The sequence below is a fragment of the Abrus precatorius genome, unplaced genomic scaffold (assembly GCF_003935025.1).
Source record: "Abrus precatorius isolate BTA unplaced genomic scaffold, Abrus_2018 Scaffold7, whole genome shotgun sequence".
Lineage (NCBI taxonomy): Eukaryota > Viridiplantae > Streptophyta > Magnoliopsida > Fabales > Fabaceae > Abrus > Abrus precatorius.
Window position 1 is genome coordinate 28,679,137 of NW_020874417.1, and position 13,897 is coordinate 28,693,033.

The 13,897-nt window shown below is 31.7% G+C and overlaps 3 protein-coding genes across 5 annotated transcripts; 2 read left to right on the plus strand and 1 right to left on the minus strand.

The window, feature by feature from the left end:
• Nucleotides 1-281: 281 nt before the first annotated feature.
• On the minus strand, nt 282-4,759 carry LOC113872772 (7-methylguanosine phosphate-specific 5'-nucleotidase A). 3 transcript variants are annotated; one of them, XM_027510579.1, is made up of 10 exons: nt 4,552-4,759; nt 4,256-4,397; nt 3,998-4,058; nt 3,630-3,762; nt 3,398-3,521; nt 3,197-3,253; nt 2,981-3,077; nt 1,653-1,860; nt 1,019-1,079; nt 282-648 (listed from the first exon to the last, which is right to left on the minus strand). In XM_027510579.1, exons 1-10 carry the CDS (start codon nt 4,644-4,646, stop codon nt 586-588), a joined length of 1,041 nt encoding a protein of 346 aa, XP_027366380.1. In that variant the 5' UTR covers nt 4,647-4,759; the 3' UTR covers nt 282-585. The 3 variants fall into 3 exon arrangements, with proteins under 3 accessions (XP_027366380.1, XP_027366379.1, XP_027366381.1); XM_027510578.1 differs by having other exon boundaries at nt 3,998-4,072; nt 4,240-4,397; XM_027510580.1 differs by having other exon boundaries at nt 352-648; nt 4,256-4,376.
• A 2,576-nt stretch (nt 4,760-7,335) lies between these two features.
• Nucleotides 7,336-8,475, plus strand: LOC113871730. The gene has a single exon (XM_027508830.1). It carries the CDS (start codon nt 7,336-7,338, stop codon nt 8,473-8,475), a length of 1,140 nt encoding a protein of 379 aa, XP_027364631.1.
• A 1,843-nt stretch (nt 8,476-10,318) lies between these two features.
• Nucleotides 10,319-10,717, plus strand: LOC113871731 (classical arabinogalactan protein 10-like). The gene has a single exon (XM_027508831.1). The coding sequence runs from the start codon at nt 10,319-10,321 to the stop codon at nt 10,715-10,717; it is 399 nt and encodes a 132-aa protein (XP_027364632.1).
• The last annotated feature ends 3,180 nt before the right edge of the window (nt 10,718-13,897 follow it).

Below are 13,897 nucleotides of genomic sequence, written 5' to 3' on the forward strand. Positions count from 1 at the left end.
GCTTCTCTTTAAGCTTGTTTTTTGTTCAGGTCAAGCATCTCTAACATCATAATTGAAGATATGCTATTATTACTATGAATTTGAGCTAGTTTTTCATTTTGGTCTCAATCACTCAAATTCTACTTTTAGTTTATACACGCATTACGGTTTCAAACACTGTCTATGCTTATTACAGAGCACTTTCACTAAGATAATACTTCAAGTTCTGAGACTTGAAGCAATTAATATTTTGGTGCTCTAATTTTTATGGAACATGCCAAATGATTATGCACACAAAAGTACAGAAAAGCCAATGCATAAAGTTTGTGTACCTTGGAAATAGTACAGCATCACTGTAACATATTTGGGAGTGGAAATGGATCATATGCAGTCCAAAAATTAACTGCACGTCATGCAGTTACACATCTGACTGTTGCCATTGGTTTAGCATTTTTTATATATAGTTTATATTATTAGGTAAAACAAAAACGTTTTAATGGTTGAGACTGCGTGCGTACAGTTTAGTGAAAACTGTAGACAAAAGGAATCCTGACTCCTGAGATGTAAAGAATGAGACTGCTAAGAATATATAATAGCTGAAAATAATTAGCTCCCACTTGAAGACATATGAGAGACCAGTTTGATAACTCCCCGCATAGGTGCATCATTCTGCAGGAAATAATGTCCAAGTTACAGTTAGCTGCTTAGTCATTCCTTCTCCTGTTAAGTTCACTTCAACTTAACATAAATTATAAGAAATTTCGTGTCAATTATATACCATCAATGAACATCAAACCCCATTGTAAGAGTAAAAGAGTAGTCATCTAAATCAAATCACACGTGCTAACATGTATCTACGCATTAATTCAGTTTAAATGACCTTACTCCCCATATATGCATTAATTTAGTTTAAAATGATGTTACTCCTCACAATTGCAAAAGCAATTATAGAATTAAGAATTAACAGGATTGTTCTTGCACAAATTGGAAGGAACAAGGAACCTAAAGATATTTTTCACCATCCATCAAATCCACTTACCACAAAAACAACATCAAAAGCTTCTTGATAGCAGCTAAGTGAGTTCTCAATGTTGTGGTTCCTGCAACAATAATTTTATACGGTTAAGCATTTTTATCAACTATCAAGTTTTTATACCATCCCAAAAACTAGGGGGGAAAAGTGTAAATTTTCAGATAATGCACATTAAAAAAAATTGAAGACCACATCAGATAATCCACATAGCTTCAGTTGTTATTTCATAACAGGTGATCATGGAAGGAGAAACAGAGAAATATAACTACCACTAGGTAGCATTGGCTACATGGATCAAGAGCAGAAAATCAAATGAAAATTTCCTTCTATTGCAGGCCCAAGTCTAGAAGTTTAGCATCCAATAAACAAAAGACTGTAACTGTTTCAATAAGTATTTTGATATAGACGTCTGTGAAAAGTGACAAAATTGTCAATCTACCATTATGCCCTGTCTAACTGGCCATATCCTATCCTTGGGCATGACACCAGCCATTTAAAATGTCACAACAATAATTATGGTAGAAATCAAGTCACATTTATAAGTACATTGTAGATTGTACACATTAATTGACCTCAAAGTTATGTGTTACCCCAAGGAATTAGAATATATGAAATTTGGAAAAGCACACTTTTAACTTACAAGAATCCCACAGAAATTCGAGTTTCGTAATTCAAACCATCAGACATTCCCAAGTCTCCAATGTGATCACCAAGAAGGAGAACATTGGTTCTCTTCTTGAATGATGCACTTTCATTAGTAGGATCGTCCATATCACCCAATTGCTCATGAACAGGAGCAGCCATGTCAAGAGCATGCTCATTTTTATTTAAGCTATGGATCAATTTTCCTGCAATTGAAATTTATAAGTAAAAAGTAAGAACTAATTTTATCATGTAAAGATGTTTAAAAGCCTAAAATAATTGTATTTTATCTGAAATAAATTCCAATTATCAACAAGCACTAGAATGTCAACCGTTAATTTCCAACCCAGCCGTAAGCTGCAAAGTTCTAACTCAGAATATTGGTACAGAAGAAAACACAACTGTACATGAAGGCTGATATCATCAATTTACAATTCTGTATCTTTTTTTTTTCAGGATACTGATGCTGAATTCCTTGTTAACTTCTGTGAATGATGGTTGAATTTGCATAAGATAGATTTATTAAAACCAAAAAGAATTCATCCATTAGTTGTAACTTGCATGAGCTTTTTGTTATTCTAGACAGTGAATACAGAACTTACTTAGGGTAAGTGTCAACTTAACTAACAATTGAGTCACTTTTCACACATTTCTTGGGCCCATTATAACAAGTGGTATCATTGGTGTTACGATGAAAATATCCAGGTTAAGAGATTGCAGAACGTTATTTTCCGCCCAGCAAAAGAATAGCAATACCATGTATCAAACTCCAAAGTTTTTATATTTTGGGAATCAAGGAATTCAAGCAGGTTTAAATGTGCTTTCAAAATCTAGCGGAGATTGGTATAGGCAAGGATCATAGGTTCACATTCAAGATAGTGGTCATATTATTTGAGCAAGCTGTCATGCAACAATGCATAGCTCACCCAGGTTTTCTGTTACCCCATAATATTAGACCCTGTCATTGATATTTCACTTCATAAGATACTGAGATAAGATAAATTTCTTTAGCTGTCAGTTCTCCCAAGCAAGCAACCATTTATTAAAGTATGCAATATACCTTGCATGTTTCAAACACTTCCCACCCAACTCTAAGTGACATCATCCATTGAGCTTCATGTTAGTTAGGCAGTCATAGTAAAAGATACTGTAGATCTTGCAATGTTATTTTATCCAACTCACTCCCCAAGATCTAAAGAGAAATAGATAAATAAATAAATAACAATTATGTAATGTTTGAGCCTCAAAAGATGTATTTGGATGAGAAAACTGTGATGAAAGGCCAACATAATATGTAGCTAACGCATGCAGGAAACATAGAATCACCTTTAAAAGATACAAGGTGGCCATCATCATCAAATACCATCCTGTTGGATACAATCCTCACATTTTTGAAGGATCTGTGAAGTTTCTGCCTCAGAACCTGTTATTATCAGAAAACGAATACATTGCAATTGAGAAGCACAGAAAACAATAGAAAAGAAACTGAAGAGCATATGTTCAGCAACCTTGCCATCATAAAACAAAATTGATTTTTCAGACCTCTTCAATGATATCAGCAAGCCCTGCGGAGAATATTAACACAGGAATGTCTCTTTCCTGAAAATTACAAAATAGAAAATGGGAACCAGTGTCAGCTATAGATTTTACATACCTATTTTACATTTCATCATTTCACCTGATATCGAATGAAATATCAAGGTGCAAGAACCAATATTTGCCAAACAAGGATGGAAAGTATACCTCCAAAAACTCAAAAAGCTCAATAACACCTTCCCTGAAAGCTATGTTGGCATTAGCAACTGACTGTCTTATTGATTCATAGGTAAGCCCTCCCTCAATGAGAAGAGAGTGTGTTTTACCCCACCTGATACACCAGATTTAGTGTTTCAACAGCAAGCATTAACTTCAATACTGAATGTCACTGTTCAACTTAGTTGTTATATCTCCACCATTAAGAAACTGAATCACAAACCACTCTTCCATGAGCTTTGTTTTCTCTGCAAGTCCAATTGCCGGTGAAAATTCTAGTGGATGATAATATTCGTATAACTTCTCCCTTTTGGCATCATATTCTGGATTACCCTGCTGCAAAAGGCCATGACTGCCTACAAATGATAGTATTAAGATATAATACATAGAAAAATTCTTGATGAGATATACATACATATATATATATATATGTGTGTGTGTGTGAAGTGCGATTTTCTTACATCGGTGTAAATCTAGAAACGTTTACACTTAATCGAGTCTTTTATTTAACTTATATCTAACGGATTATAAGTTATTACTTCACTAATCATTATATGCATGTATCAAGTTTTAGATGTTGAGGAAACATACTTTGGCCACGAGTTCCATTAACCCAAAACTTTGTTAACGTGGCATCAAAATCAGCAATCACCTGGTAGCAGGAATCTGTGAATACAATCATAAATGTAGAAACATATAGTGATGGGAAATTTTGAAAACTAAAAATCACTTCTTACTAGGTACCCAATTTTCTTATGCCACCACAATAAGCCAATTCAATAAGCACATAAAAAATCAAGGAAAATACACAACACAACACTTAATTATCATACAAATGCATGCAGAAACCTGAAGCTTGTGGGGGCCAGCCAAACGAATTGCATCAATTTTCTTCTCTAGCATGACCGGGTCACCCACCAACAAGTCTGAAACTGCCTTCACTTCCTCCATTTCCAAACCTTTCCCGCAACTAAAACTAGAAAACGATACCCTTTAAAGAAAAAACATCAGAACAATTAACAAATAAAGAAAAAGATAAAAATACAAACTTTAACTCATAGACACGGCATGCAATAGCAATATTATAAGGGAAAGATTCCAATTCAAGATGGTGAACCAAAAAAAGGGGTATGAAGAAAAAGGACCTCGGGGAAGTGTTGGGGGAAAAGCTGGGAAAGGGAGAGTGACGTGGGCGAATGGTGGTGACGATGATGCCTTGAAGTTGGAGGCGATGACTCATTTGAGTGTGAGAGAAGTTTCAAAATTGAATAGGATCAGTGGATACAATTCAAGTTTAATGGCCTTAATGGCACTTAATTAAGTGTTTTTGTGGATCTTTAACAGTGATTTGTGAGTGATGTTACCAAACAAATGTATGGATGCTATTTATCGTACAGTGGCACGACTTTACTGTCATACGGTCTTTCAAGCTCCTTATTCGTTTGTTTAACACAAGCAAGCGTTAACAGTTATCTTTAAATAATTAAAAATAAAAGTTTTTTCATTAACAATTAATATTAATATTTTTAATAAAAAACAGACCATAATTACATTAATATGACTCAGACTTGAGATAATAAATTAAATTAAAATAATTACATGTTATATTAATTAATCCACGTTTTTAATACTAATATATCTTAATATGATTCTTATTAAAAAATTATTTTTTATTTTTTAACTAATGTCTTTAAGATATTGACTAAAAAATTTTTAACATTAAATTATTTTGAGATTTGATTAGATTTTTTAAAGAAAATAAATATTCGTAACATTCTTTAATTTATGTTTTATTATTTATTAAAATTTATTGAAAATAAAAAAAATTATGAAAGTCTCATTATTAATTTAATGTTTTTCTGTTATAATTTTAAATTTTTAATAAATTTTATCTAGAAAAAAATATGTTAAAAAATGTGTTGTGGACATCTTTTCATTAAAAATATAGTGTGACTTATTTAATAAAATTATAAAAAAATATCTTATTAATGGCGTTGACTTTAACATAAGCTTAGTTATTTTTAAATCACTGTTTTAGATTTGATTAATATTTTTATTATGAATATTTACATTTTTTATATTTTTAAAAATATATATATCTTTAGTAAATAATAATAATAATAAAATCATACATGATAGAAAAATATATAATCTTAGATGTTTTCATTATTCATAAGATTCTTTTTATTAACTATAAGTAAAAAAGAAAAATACTATTTTTAAATTAAGAATTTTTTGAAATAAATTTTTTGAATTAAAATATATCATATATTATGTTTGGTAGTTTGATATATTGTGCAAAGAAATGAAATTGACTAAATATAAGTAATTGTGTTAAAAACAATAAAATATATATAGCTAGCTAACATATCTTTTCTAAAATATAAATTAGTATATATTAACACAATTTACTTGATTCAAGAAAACAAATCAGTTGTTTTATTGATAAATATGAAACTTTATTTGAGGTGTAAATTATTTTTAAGATTTAGAATGTTCAAAATTATTATTTCTATGTATGTGAGGTAATAATTACGGTGATGATAATAATAATAATAATGATAAAAAAATATGTTACACACATAAGAGTAACACTTAACACATTAGATTATAAACATACATTATACGATGATAAAAAGAGAGTATCAATATTTAATAAATACATCATTAATTAGATATGAAATGGGATGTCAAATAGGAATTTAATAATGATCATCAGATTATAGAAACTAAATTAAGATAATTTAATATGAGATTAGGTAGTAAACATCGATTTATTTCCAGTGATGATACATCGATTAATATTTAGGAAATAATCTGTAAAGAAAATTATTTTAAAAAACATAAAATATAATTTTAAAATCAATAATTTCAAAACTATACTTAATTATTTCACCTCAAATATTTACACCCACTGATAAAGAATTACTTATTTTTTTTAATTATATTAATACATGTTTAGTTTAGCATTTATAAATAGTTGATGTTTTATGAAATAATTAAAAGTAGCTTATAGATCTAAAATATTAGCTAATTGCCATTCAAATAAATATTTAAGTTAAATTTGGATAATTTTTTAAAAAAAATATATAAAAAATAAAATTTATACATGTGTTACATTTTTTTTTATATATAATGAACATATTGCAATGATCAAAAGTTCAGAGCGAGCCAAATTTGTTCTTAGAACAATGTAATATTTATACTATACACTTTATACAAATTAAAAAATAATTATACTATAATTATATAAAAAATTAATATAAACACTTAAATCAGATATTAAAATAAATAGGGTTATAATTTTACGAAAACGAATACATCGAATGCTAAATTCTGAAAAACAAATTTAAAAAGTTGGCAACAAAAAGACAAAAGGAACCTAAAAAGATGAAAAAGGAATAAAGAGAATTATGAATATACTCTTGAAAAGGTAGGCCCCTCACAACCAGGAACGTTATTTACAAATTTTCTGTGTTCTCAAATTTATATTTATATTAATAATTTTGTTAATCTTAATTTTAAAAATTAAAAGTTCAAAATCAGTAAAATTTTATTTAATTATCTTAGAAACAATAAATGTTTTAAATAAAATTTTACTAATTTGACAAACTTAAGATTAATTCTTAACATATATCTTATACCAAAAACAAAAACAAAACCTTCCATTCACTTAACTGAACACGTGGCACGCATCCATTGGAGAGACTTTTTCCAGAATTTTAAAATGCGTTGAGCAAAATTTCTAGCCGTTGGAACTGTGTCACATCAGACACTCTCTCCTACTCTGTTCGTGGAATCCAAGAAGAAGAACATCATTGATACTCTCTGTTTTCACACTTCAACCACTTCAAACACCAAAAGCAAAATCAACCCATTTCAATTTTCTGTGTTTTGCAGATTATTCCGTTGGAAAAGCTCACACAAAAATGAAGGGGATGAAGGGAAAATTCATGAAGAAGCTCAAATCAATCAAGCAAATCGGGTATCTGAAGCAAGATCGAATCCTTCAGCTAAAGGCCTCAGATGGGTACGTCGATTTTCTCCCCAAGATTTCTTCTTTCAATCTTCGCACCCCGTTTGTTTCCCGAGAAAATGAACCCAAGAAAAATGTCCAGAACTGTGAGAAAGTGCAGGAGGAACCTGAGGTCATTGACGTGACAGAACTGATGAAAGACCTTGAAGATGAAGATGAAGATAAGGAAATGGATTTGGATGATTACAATGACAACAAAGAGAACATAGGACCGTGTTCAATGAAATCCAAACACCAACTTTGCCACAAAGGTAGTTCAGAGAATGAGAACGAAGGAAAAACAGATTCGAAACAGAGATGGGCTTTGGAGGAAAAGAGATCATCACCAGCAGAAGCTGATAGGGATCGCAGCAGAAAAACCCCTTTGTCGGAAAACAACTTTTCGTCATTCCGGCGGCCGGACTTGGATTCCGGAACACTATTCGATCCGAATCTGTTAGCTGCATTTGAGCAAGCTGTGAAGGAACATACTACAATGACAGAAGAACAGAGAAGAGGCAGAGTTGAAGAAGAGACTTCACAGAAAGAGGAAGGTGAAGACCCTGACACTGACCCTTTGATGTGCTTTGAAGAAAAGTGTCCTCCAGGAGGTGATGAAGCTGTGATTTTCTACACAACAACGCTTAGGGGAATCAGGAAGACATTCGAAGACTGCAACAAAATTCGCTTCCTCCTCCAAAGTTTCAAGGTTATCTATTTTGAGAGGGATATTTCAATGCACAAGGAGTTCAGGGAAGAATTGTGGAGCAATTTGGATGGGAAAACATTGCCTCCAAGGCTTTTTGTTAAGGGGAGATACATTGGTGGAGCTGAAGAGATTCTGAATTTGCATGAGCAAGGAAAGCTGAAGCAACTCTTTGAAGGGGTTCCAATGGATTGGTCTAATGGTCCTTGTGATGCATGTGGAGGGATAAGGTTTGTTCTGTGTTTCAAGTGTAATGGTAGCAACAAGGTCATTGCAGAAAATGGAGAGATCAATCAGTGCTCACAGTGTAATGAGAATGGCTTGATTGTATGCCCTTACTGCTGCTAGCTGCAGAATATCAGTTAACACTTCTGTGTTTTATTTAAAGTGATAGGAGTTTTATACTTACTATGTTCTATCCATAGTAATAGAGTTTGTAAGTAATTGAATTTGTGGGAACTGGATTTTTTATTTATTTATTTGGTAATGATCATTCTTTCAATTTTTTTCACTGTTGATAGGCCCTTGCATTGCCTGTTTGTATTGGTTCTTGGACCAAATCTGAAATCCTTTGAATTTCAGATTCGGTGTGCCTTTTTATTTCAATGTATATCTAGTTTTAAACCTTAATAAAAGGATTCTACTAGTTGCAAGATTTGAATATTCTATAGTAATTGCTTGAATCAGAAGCCAGTGGAATATCCTTCCTTTCCTTTGTTAATGTGAGGACTACTTTAAATTTTATTGTAGTCTCCTATTTTCTATCGTCTTGATATATATAAACAACAACATATATGAAATAAGAAAATTATAATAACACAATCACCAAGAGTATCATATCATCATTTTGCTGTAGAAAAAAAGATGTTAGAAAAATAAAATGCGGAGCTACCTTTGCCTATTATGAATTTAGGAACCGAAACAGTTGCATGTTGAATCCCATTTATCATATTAAAAACCGTAACAAAAATTTTACAACACTCATTCCCTGGTTTTATGTTTTTTAGTGTAATAATCACCATAATTGAATTCATAATTCGTTTTGAAATAGTAAAAGACATTAATCATCAAACACAGTTTAGTCTCATTTTTTCTCTATAACGTCAAATCCATCAATGAATATTATTAATATACGGTTACATCTCTGAATGGTTTACCTTGCATGCCAACATTTTAAACAACTCTTTGGGCTGCTCCTCAATCTTTACCTTGGATTGTCTCTCTTTGCTCAAAAGGTCAACATGTTGCAGCATCAAAACCCTTTTGTTCTCTTATTTTCAGCATTGTTTTTAGCATTCTTTTGTCACTGTTCTGCTACACAATTCACAGTGGGGGATTCATCAGGCTGGGTTATTCCACCATATCCAACCTACTACAGTAATTGGTCGCATTCACATTTCATAAGAGCAGGAGATTCTGTAGGTAAAAGTCGATGAAATGTTCTTAAATTTGGAGGATTTTGTCTTCTTATTTTTGCTTTGATATATCTATGCTAGGTAGGAACATAGCAGGAGACTTCAATTCCTTCTCTTCATAAGATCTTCAATTTCTCATTGCTAAAATAGATCACTTCTCCTAAAACAGTTAAATCTTTTGAATCTTTATTCTCTAGCTTCATTAAGAAAACATCAAGTAGGTTATTTGAAAAACTATATTCTCTATAGTTTTCTTTATGTAATTTGACTGCTTGCAATGGGAGGATATATCATTCTGTTAACAAGCATATATACTATATTTGACATCCTCTGAAAAGTGTGCATTTTCATTTGATAGATGATAACCAACACTACTTCCAAAATTATCTTTATTTTTTAAAAAGGGTATAAATAATATCAATTTAATTTGGACTAGAATAAAAACATGGATTTATATACTTACATAGAATAAAGGACACAAATAAATTCTGTTGACAAAGTTAAGAATCTGCAATAAATTTTTTTGAATTTATAGATTGTTTAGCTGCTTGTATTCTGTTTTATATGTATGTATATATATACAAAACATGTACACTACTGATTTGATTGCTAAATTTAGCATATATACGAGTTCTCATGAATTTTGAAATGTTAATACAGAATTCAACTTCGATGACAAATTCTACAACCTAATTCAGGTATCAAAATATGAGTACGAGCATTGCACATCACTTGAACCTAAAAGGGTATTCCATAGTAGCCCAGTGATTTTTCCAATGAAGGAGAGAGGTGTCTATTTCTTCATATGTAGCATATCAAACTACTGTTGTTTAGGCCAGAAGATTGCGATTTCTGTCCATGAACGTGCCCCAGAAAATCCACCACCACTACCACCATCATCATTATCACCATCACCATCACCTTCACCTTCCCAAGTACCAATAACCTCTCCACAATTATCACCAAAGGGGTCAGCTCCTCAACCTCATGGAACTAACCCTCCTCTACCGTCTACAACTACACCAAGAGGTAATGGTAGCAATTCTCCAATGCCATCTTCCACTCAAGGGGGCAAGTCTAATGCAGTGGCATTGGTATGTGGGAAAAGTTTCATTGTGTCTTTGGGCCAACTCTTATCTATGCTTGTTACATTCTTGGGATTTTGGGTCATGTAGGCTATAATAAATCAATTTTGTTAACGTTAACAGTGATGATTGAGAATCACGGTGCACTTTTAGGTAATTAAATTGATTTTATAGTGATTTGGTTGGGTTTTGGTTTCAAATTATGAATCTCACTTGGTAGTTTTTTAATGGGATATTTGGATTTTCTAGCTTGCTTTCTATAATATTTGAGTCTTTGTTTAGACATATATATACAGGAAACAGTTATAGTTTTTTGAGGTCTAATGAAGATTCCCTTGTTCGTGTCATTACTATCCATTATCCAATCCCATAGATCAATTACAACAGTTATCAAGGAAACATTATTGCTAATTGTCAGATTACTTGAATAAATCTTATGGACATGTTTATTAGTACTTTTCAACAGCACAATCAGGGGCAACCTGCAATACACTAACGATTTAGAGTTAAATTAATTTCTGTTAATATATTTTTTATAGTAGAAATTAAATTGTTAATCTAACCATTGCTGGTTTGTAACTTTGTACTAATAAAATGATAAATTATTATTAACAAGTTATTTTATTGGGATAAAAATTTGATATGTATCATCAATATAGTATGTTATACTATTAATATAAATATCCAATAAGAGTGACTAAATTTTGTTACTAAAAATTGCGCTATGCTTGCTATATGAAAAATCCTTTTTGTCCAGTCGAGCAATGAAATTGGTTCTTTTTATTTTAAAAGAATATTTTTAATGATTTGCATACTGATAGTAAATATAAAAAGTAAGTAAAAAATAAGAATAATTATACATAATATAAATATATCATCAATTATTTGATTTCAAATTATAAAACTACTCCTAAGAATGTGAATCAATTAGTAAGAGGTTGTTTCAAATAAATACAATTATATTAAATACTTGGAAGGAAAACTTTGCTATACGATTATCCACCGTTTCCTCTTTAATAAAACAAGAAATTATTGTATCATATAGAATCACTATATGTGTTTAGTTTCAAGTAATCACAAAATCACAGATGACTAATAATTTTATTATTATTTTTTCTTGATTTATAAATGTTAGTCAAAATTGGATGGTGTTAGTCAAAATTTGTAGGCACTATTTTTTTATGTCTCAGTTTTCAAATTCAGTTGGTACTGTCCTCTAGATTTGTCAAAATGCTACAATAAGTTACTGTAGCAACATTGAAAAATTAACAAATCACTGTTGCAGTTTTTTACCTATAAAAGACAATGAATTAACGAAGTCAGTGAGACACATTGTTCACGGATCAGTGAGAAAAAATTACTGAGAGAAAATTGTGAGTGTTATTTTGTAACTCTTATTCTATTTTGAGAGAGTATTTATTAAGAGAGAAAAAAAATAGAGAGATTTATCACTTTTTATCCTCATAATTTTAGAGAACTTCTTGTACTCTCCCTTTTACATAGTGGAATTATTTTGCCCGTCGTTGTCTGTGGATTTTTTCTCCGATTTGGAGTTTTTCCCACGTTAAAATCCTGTCTCCATTATTCTCTTCCTTCTCTTTATTTCCAATTAAATTCGATCCAGTCTTCCGCATTACATTGATACCTCAACAAGTGGTATCAGAACAGTTATTTAATTGGAATTGTCTACCGTTACAAAATTTGACATTGAGAAGTTTGATGGCAAGATTAGCTTTTCTATTTGAAAAGTCCAAATGAGAGCTGTTCTTACTCAGAACGGATTAAAGAAAGCTTTAGATGGAAAGTTAAAAAAATCAGCTTCCATGACCAATGAGCAATGGGATGAGTTGGATGAAAAGACGCTTTCAGTAATCCAACTTTGCTTATCCAAGGAGGTTTTACGTGAAGTGGCCGACATAATTACCGCTGTGGAATTGTGGTTAAAGTTGGAAACCTTGTATATGACTAAAAGTCTCACCAACAAGCTTCGTCTTAAGGAGCGATTATATACGTTCCGTATGATAGAAGGTACTCCATTCAATCTCATCTTGATGAGTTTAATTCTATTATTATGGATCTGCAAAATATCGATATTAAAATCGATGATGAAGATAAAGTTGTTTTGTTGGTTGTCTCTTTACCTTCTACCTACAAACACTTCAAAGAAATTATGTTGTATGGTAATAATGACACCTTATCCTTTAAAGATGTTAAATCTAATTTATTATCCAAAGAAAAATTTGATCTTGAAATCCATTCTAAGGACAAGGGTGAGGGTCTAAGTGTTAGAGGTAGAATTCAAGTAAAAGGGAGTACTAGTCACAAAAAAAGTAGATCCAAATCTAGGGGACGAAAATCTAACACTACCTGTCGTTATTGCAAAAAATATGGGCATGACATTTCTGATTGTTTTATCTTTAAGAAAAAAGAAGAAAATAAACAAAAGAAAGAAAAAGGTAAACAACTTGTTGAAGCCGCTAATATTGAGACTGATTCTAATGGAGATGTTATGGCATCTGTTGTCTCTTCTGACAAGAGAAGCAAAAACAAGTAGCTTATTGACTCTGCATGCACATACCACATGTGTGCTTATAGAGATTTATTTACCACTTTTGAACCAGTTAATGGTGGTATTGTCATGATGGCTAATGATACCCAATCATGATGGTGTTGTTAAGACTCTGACTAATGTTCGCTTTATTCCTGAATTAAAGCGGAATCTCATCTCTCTTGGCACCCTTGAATCTCTTGGATGCAAGTATTCATCTGAAGGTGGAGTCCTAAAGGTATCAAAAGGTGCCCTTGTTTTGTTGAAAGGTAACCGAGTTGGTACTTTATATTTCTTGCAAAGTTCTGTTGTGACAGGTTCAGCAGCTGTATCTTCTTCTATGCTTGATAATGATGTCACCAAATTATGGCACATGCGCCTGGGCCATATGAGTGAAAAAGGCATGCATCTTTTGAGCAAGCAAGGTCTTCTTGGTAATCAAGGTATCGATATGTTGGAGTTTTGTGAACATTGTGTCTTTGGGAAACAAAAAAAAGTAAGTTTCTCTACTGCAACTCACCGTACAAAGGGTATTCTTGATTATATTCATTATGACCTCTGGGGGCCTTCTAAAGTTTCCTCTTATGGAGGACGCTGTTATATGATGACTATTATTGATGATTTTTCTCGCAAAGTTTGGGTTTATTTTCTTAGGTATAAAAATGAGACATTCTCCACTTTTAAGAAGTGGAAAACTCTTGTTGAAACCCAGACAGGGAGAA